The 22,414-nt window shown below is 26.6% G+C and overlaps 2 protein-coding genes across 3 annotated transcripts; one reads left to right on the top strand and one right to left on the bottom strand.

Annotated features, from left to right (window-relative positions):
* The first annotated feature begins 2,201 nt into the window (after window positions 1-2,201).
* Window positions 2,202-3,316, top strand: LOC124945179. The gene is made up of 2 exons (XM_047485568.1): window positions 2,202-2,627; window positions 2,788-3,316. The coding sequence occupies exons 1-2, from the start codon at window positions 2,253-2,255 to the stop codon at window positions 3,202-3,204; spliced, it is 792 nt and encodes a 263-aa protein (XP_047341524.1). The 5' UTR covers window positions 2,202-2,252; the 3' UTR covers window positions 3,205-3,316.
* On the bottom strand, window positions 3,251-5,496 carry LOC124945178 (calcium-dependent protein kinase 17-like). 2 transcript variants are annotated; one of them, XM_047485567.1, is made up of 6 exons: window positions 5,355-5,496; window positions 4,459-5,125; window positions 4,089-4,385; window positions 3,848-4,021; window positions 3,662-3,768; window positions 3,389-3,581 (listed from the first exon to the last, which is right to left on the bottom strand). In XM_047485567.1, the coding sequence occupies exons 2-6, from the start codon at window positions 5,033-5,035 to the stop codon at window positions 3,534-3,536; spliced, it is 1,203 nt and encodes a 400-aa protein (XP_047341523.1). In that variant the 5' UTR covers window positions 5,036-5,125; window positions 5,355-5,496; the 3' UTR covers window positions 3,389-3,533. The 2 variants fall into 2 exon arrangements, with proteins under 2 accessions (XP_047341522.1, XP_047341523.1); XM_047485566.1 differs by having other exon boundaries at window positions 3,251-3,581; window positions 3,662-4,021.
* Window positions 5,497-22,414: the final 16,918 nt, after the last annotated feature.

Raw genomic sequence — 22,414 nt, 5'->3', positions numbered from 1 at the left:
AAATTAAACACCCTCTCTCGTCCGACGTCCTTGTACAGATCTGAGCCTCACATTCACTTTTAAGTATAGATAGATCTGAAATTCTTTTCACCTAATTCAATAGATCTATTTGTTTGGAGGATCATGATCTAAAACATATCATCCATCCGAATCGATTCTTTAGCTTCGCACCCTAATCGGTGGTTGTGTCTGCTATATATGACCGGTTTCTTCTTTTTCTCTTGCTTCTCCGGTTACCCGGATTCTCACATTATTATTTCATTTTTTACAGAGTTTTATTTAAATGTTTTTTTTTTGTTAAAAGGTTTTATTATTAAGAGCTAATTATAAAACAAATTTTGAAATAGTTTCAGCTAAATAAATAAAGAGCTCAATTATTTTTCTACCTTTTTAATGGATAATAATTATAATAAATTGCTTATAAATAAAATTATTAAAAATAAATATAATTTTAGTTAGTAAGAGATAAATATAGTTATAACTCTTATATTTGACTGAATCATTCATTTTTCTAATTTTAATTATACAGTCTGTTTAGCTGTTCAACTGATATTAGTGACACTATTATAATGAACTTAAGCCTATACTTTAATAAATTTGTATGTGTCTCAATTTTAATAATAATAATTTTATAGTTATTATTAATGTTTTTTTTGTTAAACTAAATTTAGATAAATAGACTGCTAGTCTCCATTCAATTTTTTACATTAAATTCCCAAACTATACTGTTTAGTTTGGGAATTTATTATTTTATTAAGTCTGAAAAATTGATCCATTTGAATATTAAAATTTGGCTGAGTTTCTTTTACACCTTAGTCATTTTCCTTTAAATCCTTACAAAACTAATATTTTGACATTAAAGTCGAAATATAACTTTTTTTTATAAAATTGTATCAATCTCTTTTATTAATTATATAATTTAATTTATTAATTAAAATATTTTATTATTATATATTAAAAAAAATTTAAAAAAATATAAAAAAATATCAATCTCTTCAAAATTAACATTACAAAACATTATTTATTATAATAAAGACATAAATATAACTTTAGGATATATATATATATATATATATAATCAAATGTATTTTGATTCACGACAATAATTTTAGGATCCACAGCTGGACATGATGGACCGACCAATTGCATATCACCAATGTTCCCATTAACTGATTTGTTATCTTAGATCACAAATTTTATTTTTTTTTCTTCATTTTTTTATAATACCGATATACACGAGCAGAGCAAGCAAGCAAACAATTAAAAATACTATTATGAATATATGTTTAAAATATTTTACCAAAGAGAAACAGTTTTCAATATATATTAAGTCAGATTCAAAAGTGTGTTTTCAAAATAGGCTTCAAATATTTTAACTAACCCTGGCCAAGGATCTAGTGGCGGTGCCCTTGCCCATTAAGAAAACATCCCATTCTAACTTGTTTTGTAGTAAGGGATTAAGGATTTAGTTGTATTCATCTTTTAAATAATAATTTCAAGGGTAAATAGAATCTTTGGCCTTACTCTTCTTAGCATGCTTTAAAAGATGGGAGGTCGGTCCCAAAACATCATTCATCATCGTTTGTCCATTTCAAACGGGACAAGATAATATCTTTCAATCATCTTATATTTATTTGTTATAAAATATAAATAAAAAGATTAAAATACATAAAATCAAGATATTAACAAATTCGAAAGTTCTTAAAAGGGACACAATAAACTCCTTAATCAACTATACCAATTCCTCAAAAACGAATCAAAATAAAAAAACAAAAGGGAGATATCTCTCCCATTAGGTCTACTAATGTCTTAAACAAACTAATGTCTATTTAAAAACACTTTCTAACTTTTTTTTTTTTTTTTATGAAATTCTTATTCAGATGAAAAACTCTAAAAAAGAGATTTGATCCCTTGTTTGATCCATTTTTCTAGTATAGATCTAGTAAGAATTTAGTTATAATCTTTCAAATCAAACAAGCCCTTGACTGGCTGGCACCTATAGTTTCCGATTTTGAATTTATTTATTTGATTTATTACTGTGTTTTACTCTCTCCAAATAAATATCTGACTGACTATCTGAGGTCAATCAATTAGTGGTCGCTAATGAATCCAAAATCAAGATCACGATTTAGAATATTAAACTATATAATAAGTTGTCTCTTTAATGAATGAAATTTGAGATTCAAATAAAATCAAATCAAATCAAATCATTTAATGAAGATCGAAGCTTCTTTCTACCTTTATCTCATCCCATGCAATATCTCTCTCTTACAATGGATTCTTTTGAATTCTCAAAAATGAATCTCATGCCCAAACCGCTAATGTTGAAGGATTATCTTCTCCACGATTTAAGCTCATGTTCATCTAATGGATTCCGAACATATCCCCGCCGCCGCCGCCACCGACAATATTGTTCCAATACTACCGTTAAATACATCCTCCAAGACCAAGTTGATCCAAACAAATCTAAGCCGGCGTCGTCCGCTTTCCAACGCGCTTCCAAGACAGTTATCAACGCCGTTAAGCTCCTCCCCTTCTCTACCCTTGTTCCTTTTTCAAAACGGATCAAGAGTTCAATCTTCACCAAACGAAGAAGCCGGTCACCGGAAAAATCATCGCCCGCCAAGGTAACAAACATTCATTATATTATTATATTATGTGCATCACAGCTGTAACAACGGGATTTCATTCATGGTTGTTCCCCATTTTCATTTTTCTTTATTATATCTTCTAGATACAATAAGTCAACTTGAGAAAGCTTTGATCTTTTGTTGTTGATTGATGAAGGCAAAAGAATCGGTTAAAGATGATGATGAGAAGGAGCAGTCCAGTCCTGTTTCTGTGCTTGATTTCCCCTTTAATGAAGATGACCAAGTTTCATGGCCTTTTCGCCGCAAATCTTCAACAATTGAAGAAGGAGATCTGTTACAAAAGCTTCCTGAAAAGTTCAAAATTTTCAATAGTTTTTACAAATTGGAGCCAGTGGATCTGGGAGAGCAATTCGCAAAGATTGAAATTAACGAGGAATTATCCGAGACTTGTTTGATGGAATGCTCGAACGAAGGATTGTTCTTGGGCTGTGAAATGCAGAACAACAGAGAAAATGGAGGGAAATGGGAAGGAGATAGAGAAGAGATTGTAGAGATGATTGAAGCTCTGATTTTATCTACATTGTTAGATGAATTAATATTGCTACTGCTCTGAAAAGAAAAATCTGAATTCTTTTCTCAGTGTAATTTGAAACAAACCATTAAGAGAAAATGGATTTCACTGGAAAAACACTTAAATTATACAAAAAGGCATGTCAATCCATAACGGAAGAAAACAAAAAAACATAACCCGCTAGAAAAAAAATCATTTATTCTAACAAACGAGCGAAGATCTCAGCGACGAAGAGCTAGAAATATGTGTGCAAGACGCCCATCGGATGACTGATTCTGTAACTGCAGCAAGTTCAAGCTCCCCATGTCCAATTGTATGATTCCTCTTGCTATGCTTACCCCTTCGAAACTCTAACCTCCGATCAGTTACAATTAGCTCCGGCGTATGATCAAATGTAAAAACCTTATCCACGACCGAATCTGCACTCAACAACAAAAAAAAAACATTGTATTCAACTCTTGTCTGTATCTAAAAAATTGTAAAAAAAAAAAGTACATACCTTTAGTATTATCCTCTTGCTTGATAGTTGAACTCGGACTAAAGAAAGTAAAGCTTGGCAACGATGGAATTGGCGATGAAAACTCCGGCATATCAGATTCAGAACAACTGCTTAAAGAAAAGGGCACAGCTACAGGACAAGAAGGATTCTCATTCTCAACCAGAAAAGACGAAAACGAGGACTGACATGTAAATACGGGTGGCGAATCGCTCCTCCTTTGAATTCTCCCCAAATTTGGGGGAGACGCGTAAGTAAAGCTGCAATCTTCGCTTCTCTCCATCAAGAAGTTGTTTGTCTCTCCAATGATCGATGATGATGATGTTTCTTGTTCTTGTTCTTCTTCTTTAATCCAAGAATGAGCTGCAAATTCAGATATCTATAATTCACAGATCAAATCAGATGATTAAAATGAAACAGGCAAACATACATAAGACTTGACTGGCTGTAAGTCTCTTTGAAGGATCAATGAGTAACATTCCGGTTATCAAATCTTTAGCCGAAGCTGATACTCTGCTCCAAGGATCAGACGGAAATCGAAGATTAGCAGCCCTAACCGAATCAAAGATCTTCGATTTTGTCTTTCCCCAAAACGGAGGGATCCCACTGAGAAGTATGTAAAGGATAACCCCAGCACTCCAAACGTCTGCAGATTGATTATAACCACCTGCTAGAACCTCGGGAGCTATATAGAAAGGACTTCCAACTGTCCCATATAAACTCTGCCCTGCTCAATCCAAATCCAAATGTGTTTTTAATGGAAGAATCACTCAAACATATAATAAACAAATACAACTTACCTGGTTTGTAATAAGTGGCAAGACCAAAATCAGCCAATTTAATAGGCGAAGTGAAAGATTTCTTAAGTAATAGGATGTTTTCAGGCTTTAGATCGCGATGAACAATACCCTTTTCGTGGCAATAAACAACGACTTGCATAAGATGTCTAAACAGAACACGAGCATCGCTTTCAGAGAACCTTCCATGATTCTGAAGCTGATGGAAGAGTTCACCTCCAGCACAGAGTTCCATCACCAGATGAACATAAGTCTCCTCTTCATAAACTGCCTTCAAATCAACCACATTTGGATGACCTGATAATAGAGTCATGATCTCAATCTCAAGTTTAACACTTCTCAAGTCATCTGGCGTCACCAACCTATCTTTATTGATCGATTTGCAAGCAAAAACCTCGCCCGTTAACTTATCAAAGCATTCTCTGATGATTCCGAATTGTCCTAATCCTAATTGTTGTCCTAATTCATATCTGTCGTTGAAATTCAATATCTGGGTTGTTGTTGATTCCAAAATTGTCACGGATAATCTGTTGTTTGCTTTATAAGAATTGCAGATGGATCTATTCACAAACTCGTCCATAGCAAACAGACACAGACAGGATACTATTTTCCTAGCTCAATTACAACAACCTCAGTTGCATATCTCAGGACAGTAGACAGTAATAAGAACCTTCAGATTTCATACAATAAAATGGTTCAGTTTCAGATTCATAAGGTCAACTCAACACACAACAGATCATCAAAATTCAATAAACCCACATAGGAAATTAAAAGAACAGACTTCAAAACCTAGCTTACATGGGTAAACAAACAAAGCAGAAAAAAAGACAGTGAACCCACATTTCCAAATCTATGAATCCAGAGAACATAATCATATAAATCAAGAGAGATGAACACACCTGAGATTCCGGGGAATTCGGAAAAGACCGATTATGCAGGAGAAGAAACAGGAAGAGGAAGAAGAATAAGATGCCCGTTACAGCAAAGCGGCTCCTAAAAAGACTAAACGAGCATTGGGTTCTTACAGTAGAAGAAGAAGTTCAAATAAAAAAAAAAGAAAGAAAAAAAAAAGTGAGATTTCTCTATATAAGAACTGGCGACTTGAGAAGAAGAAGGGTATTTCAGTAATATCAACCGCCACTTCAAATTGACTATTTACGTAAATGTCCCCACCCATGTGCACGTGAGAAAGTGTTTAAAGGTCATGTTTGATGTTTCTTTCTAAATTAAACATAATTATAACCATGTTTTAACATCAATTAAGTCATATTAAATTATGCAATTCTTTATATGGTATATGTTTATGAATAAGAAAAAAATCCATTTTGCTCTAATTAATGATGACATAAATGTACAACATATATGACAAAGTAATTTATTAATTTTATACCTAATTGAAATCATATAAATGCAATTAATTCAAGATTCTAACCAATATAATTTTTTAATGATTTGATTGAAGTTCTACTAATACATTATTTTCATTATAAATTAAAATTAAAATACAGAATAATTAAAAATATTTATAATTTAAATTAAAAATATCTTCAAAATATATATATTATAATGTTAAATTTAAAATTTTGAAGATTTATTAAATACTGTATCATAATTAAGGATGGCAATTTGAAACCGCCCCGCGAAAACCGAACCGAATTGCCCCGTTTGGGATGGTTTTTCCCCGAAACCGAACGAGAATGGGGCGGGGATGGTATTTGTGTCCCCCGCCCCGATCTTCCCCGATCCGCCTCGATCTCACCCCCGATTATGCCCCGAACACTATAAATATAGTTAAATCATTAATATATTTATTTATTCACTATATTTTATAAGAATAGTAAGTTTACTTCTTTATAATAATTTAAAATTTCAATATATTACAATATATATTATATTAAAAAATTCATTTATATAATTTTATTGGATAATTTTATTATTTAAAAAATATATATTTTATTAACGGTGCCCCGCGGGGATTCCCCGAAACCGAAAAAAAACCGAACGGGGCGGGGATGGTATTAAAAAAATCCCCGAAATAAAAATGGTGCGGGGATGGTAAATGCATTCCCCGCCCCGAACCGCCCCATTGCCATCCCTAATCATAATCATTCATTCTCTCTTAAAATAATAATTATTCATTTCTCTTTTCTATTTTTTTTTCTCTTATGCAATATATATAATAATAATAATATATTACTTTTTATATTTTATCTCTAATTATTTATTTATAAATATATATTAATATATATATATAAAGTTTTATTTATTTATCTCTCTTAATTTTTTATTTTTTTCTCTTTTCTAAAATATATATAATCTAGGTATATAATATTGTTTGATATATGATTTTGTGGTTTAGTATACTCTCAATCCATAATTATTTATTCTTTCATCAAATAATAAATATATATTTTTTAAAATAATTATTCCTTTCTCTCTTTTAATTAATTTTTTATTATATTTATTTTTTCTCTTATACAATATATATATATAATAATAATATATATTTTTTTTATATTTTATCTCTCATTATTTATTTATATATATATATATATAATTTTAATCATTTCTCTCTTCTATAATATATATAATAATAGTACATTACTTTTTTATATTTTATCTCATTATTTATATATATATATATATATATATATATATATATATATATATATATTTTAAATATATTTTATTTCTTAATAATAAAAATTATATATATATAATTTAAATATAATTAATGAGAAAAAAAATTAATCAAGAGATATAAAAATTAATTAAGAGATATAAATTAAAGAGAAATATTAGTTATTATTATTAATTTTATAAGTTAAGTTTATTTATAAAAAAAAAATTGTCTGTACTCTTGAAATAATTATTCATTTCAGTTCTAATTATTATTTTTGTGTTTTTATTTACTCTCACCTACCATATATAATAATAATAATAATAAATTACTTTTTATATTTTATTTCTAATTATTTATATATATATAATAATAATATATTATTTTTTATATTTTATCTCTTATTATTTATTATTTTATATATATATAAACTTTCATTTCTCTTAAATATATTTTGATTTTATAAGTTGATGGTTGATTTGACAAGGTGAGATCATTAGATGAGATCCGAGTGATAAATAGACATATGAAAAAGTGGATAATATATCAGGGATAAAGAGACATGTGAAAAAGTGCAAGTCACAATATGAGAAATAATGGTTGGTTTGACGAGGTGTGTGAGATTAGGAGATGATATTCGATCGGGTGGTTTGTCGATCGAGAAATAAATTAAGAAACATATGAAAAAGTATGAGTCATAAGAGATTGACTCAAATTGATAAGTGATTTTCCGAGGGGATAAAATAGGCATATGAAAACGTATGAGTCACAAGATGATGATTGATGGTTGGTTTGACGAAGTATAAGATGTGTGTGAAAGTGTGAGGTCTTGAGATGAGATTCAATTCAGATTTAGTGGGTGGTTTGCAGAAGTGAAGGTATATAAAAGGTTTTTAACAAATTAAATATTAGTGGTGAAAAATATATGAATGAGATGTTAATTGACCGGGTATATGAATTAGATGTTGATCATGTGATGAGATTCGATCGGGTGATTTATCGGTCGAGGGATAAAAATACATATAAAAAATGTGAGTTACAAGATATCGACTAAGATTTGTAGGTGGTTTGCCGATTGGATAAAAGAGTCATATAAAAATGTATGACTCACAATATGATGATTAATGGTTGGTTTGACAATGGATAGATGTGTAAAAGTATGTGAGGTCATGAGATGAGATTCAATTGAAATTTAGTGGGTGGTTTGCCGAAGTGAGGATAAATATAAAAGGTTTTTAACAAATTATACATCAGTTTTTAAAAATATATGAATGAGATGTTAATTGACCGAGTATATGAATTAGATGTTGATCGAGAGATGAGATTCGATCTGCTAATTTGTAGGTCGATGGATAAAGAGACATATAAAAAGTGTGAGTCATATGAGATCGACTAAAATTGGTAGGTGGTTGGCCGATGGGACAAAAGAGGCATATGAAAATGTCAGTCACAAGATAAGAATTAATGGTTGTTTTGACGAGGGATAGTTGTATGAGTCACAAGATAAGAATTAATGGTTGGTTTGACGTGGGATATGTGTGTGAGATAATGAGATGAGATGAGATTGAGATTTAGTGGGTGGTTTGCCGAAATGAGGGTAAATATAAAAGGTTTTTAACAAATTAGATATTGGTGATTAAAAATATATGAATGAGATGTTGATTGACCGAGTATATGAATTACATGTTGATTGACTGAGGTTGTCGATTGAGATTAGTTGTTGCTTTATTGAAATGAGGGTAAGAGGTCGACTAAGATTGATGAGTGATTTGCTGACGAGATGAAAAAGTGTGAGTCACAAAAATATGGCCGATTGAGGGATTGATGGTTGGTTTGACGGTGAATAAAAGGTGTGTGAAAATGTGTGAGGTAACAAGATGAAATATCGATTGAGAGTTGTTGGTTGTTTTGCCGAAGTGAGGGTTAATATAATAGTGTAAACACGTCTAACATTACTTTAGATAAGAGAAAAATGGATGACACAATTTTAAATAAATTTACGGATTCTGTCTATCAAAACTATATTTTGATTTAATTTTTAAATTAATTATTATTATTATTTTAAATATTTAATGAATTTTAAAATATAAATTAATATCAAAATTTTAAATTAAACTTAATTTTGACCGTACAAATATACTATATTATATAATAATTAATTGTTATAAAATTATAAAATTTCAGTACACACTCTATACTAGGAAATAGGAATTGGGGAAATGATAAATATGTTGACTTTGTTTAGGCATTAATTGCATAACAGGTCCTAAATATAATATATATATATATATATATATATATATATATAATTTATTTAATTAATAAATAAACTGTAATTATTATTATTATTAAAATTTTAACATGTCATTTAATATTTATGTAAAATGTATATTTGTTCTTGCTTGTGTTTGTTTGTCGGGCACCCATGCCCAAATTCATGCTGAACTGAACTAACCAAACAGATTAAGTTACTATATAAATTTAAAAATCAGAATATATATATATATATATATATATATATAATATATTTTAAATATTCATGTTCGAGGATAGGCTGGCCATTGGACAGCTGTGATTCATGTGCTACTTAGCTGTAGAGATGATTATAAATTAAAGGACTTGTTTGTTTTATGATTAATTCTAATCACAATATAGTGGAGATCATTTAATAATTCTTTTTAGTTTTTTTTACTCTAACTTTATATTTTTATATCATTTATTTTTCCAATATTATAGATAATTTATTAAATAGGGTTTTAAAAATGGTATAAATAAAACTAAAATTTTATTTGAAATAATTTTTTTCAAATTTATTTTAATATATATATTTAATGTAGGATTGTAGAATAATCTCATACTAATTACATTAACTCTAACCTAAAATGACATTTTAAGTGAAAATCTGACCTTATCACATTTAGTTTATTAAAAACCACTTTTATCATTTTTAATAATTTATTTAATTTTGTATAAATCTTAATTTTACATCCCACTAACTTAAATATTTTAAAAAAAATTGAATTGGAAAGTACTGTGTGTCATTCTTAGCACTTAACTATATTGGGTTTGAATTTTGTTCTTAATTTTATAGTACAATAAAATAAATAATGGTAGTAAGACTTTGATTGTATAATAAATAAAAAACTAATTTTATTAATAAGGTTACCACTTTCTTTTTCTTTTTATTAAAAAAAAACACTAAATATATTTATAAGGACAAACAGTTGCAAGTATTTGAAGCCCACCAAGAAGTTTGCCAATTTAGTCCGCATGATATAAATATTGGGCTTAGTCTCAATTTTTATAGAGTTTATTAGCTTATTTAATCACAACTAACATTATTTTTTAATGATCTAAAAAAAAGTATAAATCTATTTATTAATTTTAATTCCACATCAATTTAACTTAGTTATTATTAAATAATGAGTAAAAGGGAAAAAAAATCGACCAATCATATTGTGCTCAGTCTTTCCTTACTCCATAAATAATATAAACAATTGGTGAACTATTTCCAAAAAATCAATGAATAAATATAAAAAAACCTCAAAACTCATGAGCCAATTCAACTTAGTTACACAATTTCACAGACGAGGAATGAGGAATGATAGACAGCAAAGTATAGTGAATTAATTATATGGCATCCCTATTCCCTGGATTGAATTAAAAATGTAATAGGTGAAAGTTTTTAAATTTTCAATTCAATCAAAGAAATTGACACATCATTTTTTTAACACTTTCTTAATTATGAGGATATTTTTTCTCTCTATCTTTATCTTCCTAGATATACAAACACCTTGTTTCCTCATCATACATAAAGAGACAAGTCAAATGTAAGTTATGATTAAGGAATGTATTAAGTTGGTTTAAAGAAAAAATATTAAATAAAATTATCAAACTAGACCAGAGGTATTTTGGTAATAATTTTTTATCTCAACCATTATTACAGATACTTTAAAATTATCAAACTAAAAGTGAATTTATCTTTTGACAATTATATATATATGTATATATATATCCATTCCATTTTTTGCCTAATTTATTTTGATAGTATTTTTCATATTTATTTATTTGATATTTTTTAAATATAAAAGATACAAATTAACAAAAAAAATTGTTAATATTTATAAAAACAATTTAGATAAATAACATATGTTTTTTTCCAAAAAAAATTATGATTCTCATGAAAAAAATACATATAATTAAAATACAATTTTTACAATTAATATTCATAATCTAATATATATTTATTTAAAAAAATGGGACAACGGATTAAGTATGTAGCCTAATTTATTTTGATAGTATTTTTCATATTTATTTATTTGATATTTTTTAAATATAAAAGATACAAATTAACAAAAAAAATTGTTAATATTTATAAAAACAATTTAGATAAATAACATATGTTTTTTTCCAAAAAAAATTATGATTCTCATGAAAAAAATACATATAATTAAAATACAATTTTTACAATTAATATTCATAATCTAATATATATTTATTTAAAAAAATGGGACAACAGATTAAGTATGTAGCCCGCAAACACACTTAATCATTTAACCAGGCGCAGAACTTGCCGCCCGACGGGCTCGAACCCAGGAACTTAAGGTTGGTATCCACCTCTTTTTGCCACTAGGCTAGAAGAGAGGATAATATATATTTATTTAGTTTATACCTAAATTGTGTTTGTTGATATATCCTCCATACTTATTTGTCAAATCATTACTGAAGAGCAACATTTATTAGTTTTCTATAATGAGATGTTTTTATAAAATCTCAATTTTTGTTTGCATTATCCTTTTCTATATATACCAAGGCCAATTTTAGGGTAAGTCAGCAAGCCTCGGTTAGAGCAGTCCAATTAATAGGACTTTCCATTTAATAAAACTATTAGGTAATTAATTAAATTTATTAAATTTATAAAGATAAAATGTTGTATCATATTAATTTAAGATAAAAATTAAAAAGTTTTTATTGGTTATAGATTCAAATTCCATACAAAATATTTTTTTATCAATTTTTTAAACTATACCTAGGAAAAAATCAATATTTTTTCTATTATCTTTTTAAATTATTTCTTTGTTAAATAATGTTTCACATAAATGGAATCAATAATAAAGTGTTTATCTAAGCATATTTAAAATATTTTATAAAATAATAATTATAACTTTAAAAAGATAATATTTTTTATAATTTTAACTCTATAAATATTTAACTAGTACTTGGTGGAGATTCATACCTTAATCATAAAGTGTAAAAATTCATATGAAAAAAATAATGTCTACCTTTCAAAAAAGCAAAATTAATAATGAGAAAGATTGTTTGAATAATGGAATTAGACAAAAAGTAGTTAAAGAATTGGGTGAAATGTTTTTTTTGTCAAATAAATTAAAAGGTTGATAATTTTATTTTCTAATTTTTTTTCAAATTCTTTTTTTTCAAAATTTATTTTTTGGGTTAAAAATGTAAAAAATAAATAAAAAGAAAATGATTCCAAAGTAATCTATAAAATATAATTAGAATATTCATAAAATAAAATGGTTAGTTTTGAGATCAATGCAGTTAAATTTACTCTTAAAATATTTTTAAGATTTTATGATTTCATTTTAGAGAAAATTAACGAATTTGATTTTAAGTAAATTATTTTAAAGGTAAAGTTTTACGATTTTAAATTCAAGAAAATAAAATTTTACGATTTTTTAAATTTGTAAATAATTTTAATATTACTATTTTATACGATTTTACGTTAAAAAATACAAATTTATATTTAAAATAAATTATTATTTATTCAAATAAATAAATTAATATAATTAATTTTGTAAATATAATTGTTTTTATAGTGTTATATATTTAATTTTTAATTCGTTTTATATTTAAATACATACATTTTAAAAATTAATTAGGTATAAAATATTTAATTATATATATAATTAATAATAATAATATATAATTTTTTTTTTTAAAGTAAACTTTTACGATTTTTAGTAAACTCTAAATTTTACGAGTTACACTCAATCGACTAACCTATCATTAAATAATTTTGGCCAAATGGGAATTGAAAACAGACATGGCCAATGTGAAGAGGTCCAATGTAACGCTAATATTGCCTTGGTAAAAACAGACCAACATGTAAAATCACTTATGGACAAATCAACCCTTTGACAACCTATTTAATGAAGAAAAAAAATATTTAGTTAAATTTATTAAAAACTAAGCATCAAAATACGTTTAGCAACAGAAATTTTAAATAATTGAACTATCTCGAATTAACTATATTTCTAGTTTACTAAATCAAATAATATATTTCGTTTAGTCTGCAGATTAGTGTAAAATTAATATAAATTTTCAATGTTTATATTATAACTTATTATTTCAGCATTAGTTTAATAATTTTTATTTTATTCTACCTGATTTTTTTTTGAATTTCATATCATCCATTTTTTAAATATTAGAAACTAAGCAATATTGTTGGATGACTTCCTCCATAAATTATTCCTGTGTAAAGCAAAAATAATAGTATTAATTAAATGAATTTATTAATATTATTATTATAATAATAATAATAATTTAAGTTTCTTTACTTTATACATGAAAAAAAAATGTAAGTGGCAAAACTCAAACCTATGCCAGTAATAATTAACATGTATGCTCTACTTATTTAAGACGAAATAAAAGTTAGATAAAATATATAAGTTGATGTATTAAAAACTGATAACATATATATAAAGGTTCTAAGTGTCATTTGACATTCATCATTTAACAACTAAGAGTTTGTTGATTTTGTTTTTTTATGGAATTAATCTTGTTTATTTTTATCCCAACCAATAGAGAAATCAAAACCCTAAACTAAAGTGGAATATCGAATTATAAAAAGTGATGATTAATTTCAGTGGAATAATATTGAGCTCAATGGGTTTATTTATACCCTAAACTTTCTCCGAAATTATAAGGGTTTGTTTGATTATTATAGGTTTTTTATCAACATTATTTAATTTTTTCACTCTCATTTTTGTATATTGTGTGTTGAATATTTCATAGTAACAAACACAATCTAAGTAATGTCAAGAACATTAGGTTGCAATTCATGTGGATGCACACTTTATATGTTTTGTAAGAAGAATAATTAACGTGACCACTCTAATATTATTTCATTAAATTATTTAATTCATAAAATATTGTTTATTTTAAATTATTATTTTATTTTATTTATATATATATTAATATATTTTTAAGTTTTTTATTTAAAAAAATATAAATCTCTTTAAAATCAACATTAATTATTATTTTATTTTTTCTTTAAAATTATAATAAAACTCATTTTGAACCAACTTTAAGGAAATTTTGGTAGTAAAAAATATATAAATAAAATAAAAAATAATAATTTAAAATAAATATATATTTTTTAATTTTGATGAATGAATAAAGTGATTTAAAATGATAGTTAATTTGTTCGGATTATTAAAAAAATAATAAGTTTAAATTTAAAAGAGAGGTAATTGCAGACTGCATGACAAACAAGTTAAGATTTTGTGTTCCCATTTTCTTTTGTTTTTATTTATTGGGTCTTACCGTTGTACAAATTTCTCAAGTTGTATATTTAAAATTAATACTCGTTTGAATTTAAATATTGCAAAATAGGATATAATATATTCTTAATTCATATTAAAATATTAGTAATCAGAATCTGTAAAAAAATATAATAAAGGAGTTTAAATTATTAGAAGACTTACATATTTAATTAAATAAAAATCAATTTTAATAAACTTAGAATTTAAACTTAAATAGTTAGGGCTCTATTGGCTTTTCTCCTATCCATTCAATTATGATTTAAGAAAAAATAAAAAAATAAAAAAATAAAATAAATATTAATAATTTTAGCATATTCTATTTTTGGACATTATTTCACTCTCTTCTCAAATCTCATTTATCATATCACTCAATTCATTAATTAAAATATTAAACTATATTTTTTTTTAATTTTTTTATTATATATCAATATACTTTTAAGTCAATTTACCAAAAATATTTTTAACTTTACAAAAATCATCACCATAATTATTTATTACCTAGAGTAGTGTTTGGTTGGTAGTACAAAGAAGTATAACACTATTGATATAGTATAAATAGGGATCAATTGGATACCGGCCCGTGGGTACTCGATAGTCGGGTTCGGGTATTTTAAATCGGATACGGGTCGAGTATTTTAAATTGGATACGGGATCGGGTATGGGTATGGGAGAAGGTACCTAATTGGGTACGAGGCCGGAAATGGGGAGGGTGCGAAACTCAAATCCAATATCCAACTATATATAAAAAATAAAATGTTTTTTATTAAAATTTAATGTGACATTTCAAATACATCGTCATTACAAATATCATCATTCCAAAGGTAAGACGACAAAGAAATTCCTGAAAATCGGGTATGGAATTGCTTGGTGTTGGACGTAGAATTACTCGAGACCATAAATATTTTATTCTTATCCACACTCTACTCAACATTATTTTATTTATATTTAAAAAATAAAAATAAAAAAAATAACTCACTCATTATCTTCAACTTTAATAAATTTGAAGAGTTTTATTTTAATTTTACTAGTATAATTTTCTAAATAATAGAACGGTAGAAACCAGTGAAATACACGTCCATGATTCATAAAGCATTTAAGGTGGAATATTCTCCTCAGCTAGCAAATCGGTGGCGATCGGCCCTCCTTGATAGGGCATGGTCCTCTAAACGGAAACTCGAACTATCGTCCAATCGTCCATACCGCTGATGCAAAAACCTGTGCAATATGTCGTATTGCCTCGAGACCCACTGTGATCACATATGGCGTGGCCACAAACAGATGTAAAACAAGAAGACTGTGGGGAGATGCAGCGGCGCTGTATTTTGCAGGCAGGGATATAGATTCAGAACATTTTTTGAATTTCATATCATCCATATGTATGTGTTATTCCTGAACAGCAAAAATAATAGTATTAATTAATTTAATGAGTTTACTTTTATTGTTATTATTATAATTTATGTTTATAAGCAAACCATGATTCTGAATTTCTAATATTACTCAATTAGAAAAGAAAGAGAAGAAACAAGTTGCAATATTTTAAGAAAAACCCCTAACACAATTGAATTAATTAAAGTGTTGCGCTAATCAAAGAGAAAAACGTAGTTTTGGATCCAACGAAATGGAAGAACAGATGATGACCTGCTATATATGTTGTGAGTGATTGGAAAGACAATTGATGAACTTCCATGAGGATCAGGGTTAGTTCGATGCTACCTATGCAGGTAGTGCCTGTATCCATTAAGGCACTGCCATTTGTACAAAGAGAAAATAATCAACAAATAAGGAAGGTGATGCTTCACTTTTGTGTATAGGTGTCATTTTATGAGTGGAATATAGGTACTGCCTGTATGGGTAGCATCGAAATAACCGAGGATCAGACATGTTTACAAAAACACTATTTGCGTGATCAGTAGACAGCTGGAACATAGCAGGTCATCATCTCAAATGATTATAATTTATTAGGACTTGTTTGTATATATATAGTTATATAATTTATTAGAACTTGATTATTTTAATAAAAAAATTATTTTTTACATTTTATAATTCCAATATTATAAATAATTTATTATATAGAGTTTTAAAATTACTAAAATTATAGTTTGTTTGTGTTATTTAAATAACCTACTATAATGTAATCGAATCTCATTTCTCTTTTTTATTAATTAAAATATTAAAATATAATATATTTTAAATTAAAATATTAATTTTTTATCTTTAGTTTTACATGATAATTTTTTTTCACTCGTTACTTTTTAAATTATTATTATTTTTACACAAAAAAAAAAACATTATAACTCTTAAAATTATTTTAAATAACTTATATTCAAGCAAATCGTAATTCTTTGAATTGGCTTTTGTTTATATTCATTTTAGAAAGAAAATAAATTATGAACTAATTTTTAAGGATAGAGAGTTTTAAGTACTTGAAACTTGCCAATTTAGTCCGCTGCATGATATAAATGGTGGGCTTAGTCTCAATTGATTTTAATTGTTTTTATTAGTTTATTTAGTCACAAACATTATTTTATAATGATCTAAACAAAAAAATTAGATTAAAAAAAGACCATTTAATCATAACGATAAAGCGTGACATGAAAAAAAAATATATTCAATAAGCTATCGAGCTCGTAAAATTTCGAGAAAAAAACGATTAAATCCCCGAAAAACTCTATTAGTTTTCCTGAACGAATGTCATAAAACGACATAATAATAGTATTATGAATGATATACATAAGATATGTAGGTACTGTAGCATTCCAAACTACACGACTCGGATATCACTCAATAAATATCAGTAATACTACACAAAAGACGTCAAAACACTGGTCATCGTTGACAATACAAAAGTAAAAGTAAGTGACGACGATTCAACATATTTATTAATTTTTACTTATTTTAATATTACATTAACTAACTTAGTTCTTAGTAAATAATACACAAACAACTCATGAACCTTACTCACAATTTCACAGTAACAAACACTGTGGATTTTATTTCCTTATAAACTTTGTCCTTTAATTAATATACACAGATGTAAGGTGATACATGTCTTTTTAGAAATAATTATTTTAAAAGATTGGACTTTGAGTGAGTCTATCTTAGCCCATGAGCTAAGTAGGTTTACCTTAGGGCCCGGACTGACTACAAAGTTTGTGATCTTTTTTGAATTTTCTGAATGATAAGGTTACATAAATTTGAAAAATGTTTAAAAGCATTTAGTATTCTTGTCATATTAGTTAGCTTATTTATTACAATATTTATTTTTCCATTTAATTAAAAATCAAAACTAAACACATTTGTTAGAAAAAGTTGATAAAAAACTTTCATAGAAGTTCATTTTAAAAATTTATCAAAAATACATATTTTCATTCACTTTTCCCCTTAAAATAATCTAACATATTTTATATTAAATAAAAACAAAGGGACAATTTCCAAAAGTAAATATTGATTTGACAAAAATAATAATTTCTATATAACGTCTCTATGATATATATGCTGTAATCATAATTTTGTGCTTTAGACATATTGGGCCCAATATTAAGTGTATCACATGTTATTGATGCATTATTCAGTGGCCCATTGACCCCTTAGTCTTAATATATTATAGTTTAAATGTGATAAACTATTCCATTTTGTTTATATTAATAATTAGAAAATTATTATATTAAGATTTTTGGAATATATTGTATTTGTACTGTAATGGAGGAACTCACATATGAATTATTCTTCCTTTCTCTCTCTCTCAAATGGAAAAAAGGACATTGCCATTTAATAAAGTTCTGTTTGATTGTTATAGGTTCTTTTGAACATTATTTAAACAATTCTGTATATTTTGTGTTGAATCTTTCATAATATCAAACATACTCTATAAGTAAGGTCAAGAACATTAAGTTGCAATCCACGTGATTCACGTGGTTGTTGTACGTACACTCTATGTTTTTTTTTTTTTTATCCACTAACTTATAATAGAAAAAAAAAACGATTATTCAGTATTTGTTTTTATAATATTTTAATAAATTTAGACTATTACTATCTGTTTGTTTTTACTAAAAACTACAAATTTATTTATTTTAAAGTTATATTAAAATAATTTACCGAGAGGGATCGTGGACTGCATGCAAACAAGTCCTTTGTCGTGTTCTTAAGATCTTGGCCCCACCTTTCTTAATTATTGGGTCCTACCTATATTTAAAATTTAATACTTATTTAAATATTTCAAAATAGGATTATATATTCTTAATTCATATTAAAAGATTACATATAAATACATAATAAATGAGTTTACTTATTAGAAAATTTACATATTTAATTAAACATTAAGAAACTCATCAATATAATTATACGTAAAATTAATAAATTTAGAATTTAATTCTGAATGGGTTATGGCATATGGCTGTTGAGTGGTTATGCTCAAAGTTTGGGGGTATTTCAGGCCAAAAAATAGTGCTCTTATTTATTTATTTTTTATTTAAGTTTCTATATTTTGTTAAGTTATATTAAGAATATATACTAATTTTGTATTATAATTAACAAAAATATTTTAATCAATACTGTCTTAAAGTTCAAACTTTGGGTAAAATAATTCTTTTTTTTTTAGAGTGACCCCCTAAGGCTTATCTAAGAATAACAGACCTCACCTTATAGCCACCACTTATGATTTAAGAAAAAATAAAAATAAAAAATTTAATAATTTCAACGTGGACTGGTAAGGGAGCTCGTGTATGGCGGGCTGGTGGAATTTATATTTGTAACTTTATAAAATGGGGAGGTTGTTGGAATAATATTAATTTTAATTTTATAATTAAACCAAATTAAGGACTAGTTTGATTATCTAAAAGTTAGAGCGGTAGAATCGGGCCAAATAAATACACCTTGATTAATAAAACACTTAAGGTGGAATATTGACTTGAATGTTAATTTATAACATTATTAACAATTAATATTATGACATTGATTTATAAAAAATCTCTAATTCTGATCGAAGACACGTGAGTACAAAGAGTGTAATTGTTTTTAATTAATTTAGATCTGATGAATTAACAAAATATTTATTTATTTATTTATATAATTTATTGTCACGTCTCACAAGGTGGTGGTCACATGTGATTTTGCAGACTTTAATTTATGGTTGGTGGGCTTCTTCTTATTTATTTATTTATTTTTTTATAATAGTGATTTGATTTGAGATTATTTAAAAAAATTCTAAATCATAGAATTAATTAAGTTTAGTGATGAAGTCATGCTGTGCTATTCCCCATGAAACTTGGAATAAAAAGAGATTCACCATCTTTGCATTTTTCTACTTAATACTCTAATTTTAAAAATATCAATAAAAATATTAAAAGCTATAAAAAAAAATTCTGAATTGTTCCAATACAATTATGTTAATCACTTGCCACAAATTTATTTAAAATTATTTGATTTATTCAAGTGGAGAACAAAAGGTCAAGAACTCAAAAATTTTAAATAATAATTCTTTCTATTAAATCAGAACGAGTTCATATAAAAAAAGAAATCGAAATGAAAATATGCAGTATTCAGCAAACTATTCAGTTCATCCCCTTTCATTGCAAGAAGAAGGGGAAGGGGAATAAGAAAGACAAGGGGAAGAGAAAGACAACATGTTGAAATATCAAGTTGGTATGAAAATAAAAATCCTGATTGGGATAATTAGGATTTGATACAGCTTGTAATTTTTGTTTGTAATCTTTATTTCTTGTATGTTTGATTGTTACTAATCAGGTTTTAGGGTCGTTAGATTGTCATCATTTAATCATAACAAAAATTTGTCTAGCTTTAATTCTTGATCCTCCCACTTTTTAGATTTTAATTAGATGATTTTAACCGTTTTTAAAAATATATATTTAATTCTTTTGAAAAAGAGGTCAACAAAAACAAAAATAATATAACATACTAGTGATCTCAAGAAATTTTGGTAAAACAATTGAGAGCTCAATACACAACATAAAATAAAATAAAAAAATATAGGGTAACACCCTAATTTTACACCATAAATTTATAATAAATCAAACAAATTAAATAGAATAAAAATGAATTTTATCTCTATTTGATTAATTTATTCGTGTGTTTATTTTTGCAGGTTAAGAAAAGCAATTTGTTGGTCAAACAAGACTCAGGCACAAATGCTCAGATTCTAAACAAGCAAAACAAACGTACCCAGACCTTACAGGAGCCTCATTTCGGAAATATAATTTATTTGGATTTGTTGGAAAAGTCATTAGGAGCAAAATGCCAAGCATCTCTAGGGTCGAGGATCAGGAGACCCCCATAAAACGCAGAACGCAGAGTCCCTTTTAAATAGCGAAACCCTAAATCGAAGCCTAAACCCATAAAGAAGCCTTATATAAACAACAAAAGGAGGACGACCAAGACGGACCAATGAGTGAGCGAAGGAAGAAAAAATGTATTTTGTTTTTAATTACATGTATTTGAGAGAGACTGAATGATAGATTGGAGGATCGATTTTCGAGTTTCGATTCAAAATACTATTCGGGTAAAACATTTTGTAGCATTTCTTTGTTAACACTTTAATGTATTTGTAATTGTACTTTGATTAGAAATCTCATTACCTCTTCTTGGTTTGGATTTGTTTTTTATTTGAATTAAAGGAGAACTAGCATGACACCCCTAATTCATGATTCCCATTTAAACTCAAAGCGCTTCCAGAAGGAATCGAATCCGTGACATTTTGGTCTCTTAAGCCGACTCTTACCACTAGACTATCTTAGTGGGGTGAGTTTGAATTTATATATTTCAAAAGAGAAATGATTGGGCAACAAAGTTATAAAGATAAAAAGACCATAAGTGTAGGAGAGAAAAAAAATATCGTCTACAAATTGTTGAATAGTTAATGGAATTGTATAAAATGCACTCTAGTAACATGTATTAAATAATCAAAGCTAGTTTTAATCGACGTTTTTAAATGCACTCTAGTCAAATCTATCATTTTGATTTCTCGTCTCATTCGATAAAATGTGAGTTATGAAGCACGACTATCGAACAACGAAATCTTTTTTCGGGAAAGGTCAATTTTTGACGTAACACATTAGTTATTAGATTTTAAATTTATTTTATTTAATTACAATTTGGATATTTCCCAATTTTGACATTGGCGAATTTGTGATTAAAATTATAAATATTTAGTTAGCATACCCATAGCTTAGCAAGTCATAAAGAAGACCAAAATAAGTCAAATAATTGCCTAAAATGGCCGCAATGGTTTACTTATTCATGAAACATGTTATATCATATTATTAGCTAAGCATTTATATTGATGATGCAATGCATTAAAAAAGTATATTTAAATGAATTGTTTAATTAAAACTGGAAAAAAAAATTCCTACAGAAAAACCACAATACATACATATAAATGACATTGCAACTCAATTTAATAGTAACATGTATTAAATAATAAAAGATAAAGGTTACTTATAACGTTTTAATTTTAATAAGTCAAAATTGTGAGGATCATACTAACCTATTACATAAAAAAAAATATAGATTACATAAGTTAAAATAAAAGCCATTACCATAATTTATTTATACATCATTCATGCTAAAATAATAAAATTAGACTAAATTATTACTTAAATTGCCGTTAAAATTTTTTTTATCCCAACAACTCTCATTTTTATTACAATAGGGACCACAATGTCTGAGATCTCTCATTTAAGTTGAAAAAGACAATAATGGGTCTAATCTGTTCATATAGTTCAAAAGATTCACAATCTATAAATTGATAATCTATATTTTT

The sequence above is a fragment of the Impatiens glandulifera genome, chromosome 7, assembly GCF_907164915.1.
Source record: "Impatiens glandulifera chromosome 7, dImpGla2.1, whole genome shotgun sequence".
NCBI lineage: Eukaryota > Viridiplantae > Streptophyta > Magnoliopsida > Ericales > Balsaminaceae > Impatiens > Impatiens glandulifera.
This window is presented reverse-complemented; position numbering and strand designations above follow the sequence as displayed.

Coding starts and splice junctions, on each gene's coding strand:
- LOC124945179 (XM_047485568.1), top strand. CDS start 2,253: ATGCAATATCTCTCTCTTACAATGGATTCTTTTGAATTCTCAAAAATG. Junction 2,628..2,787: donor AAAAATCATCGCCCGCCAAG/GTAACAAACATT, acceptor TGATTGATGAAG/GCAAAAGAATCGGTTAAAGA.
- LOC124945178 (XM_047485566.1), bottom strand. CDS start 5,035: ATGGACGAGTTTGTGAATAGATCCATCTGCAATTCTTATAAAGCAAAC. Junction 4,022..4,088: donor TACAGCCAGTCAAGTCTTAT/GTATGTTTGCCT, acceptor CTGAATTTGCAG/CTCATTCTTGGATTAAAGAA. Junction 3,582..3,661: donor GCAAGAGGATAATACTAAAG/GTATGTACTTTT, acceptor TGTTGAGTGCAG/ATTCGGTCGTGGATAAGGTT.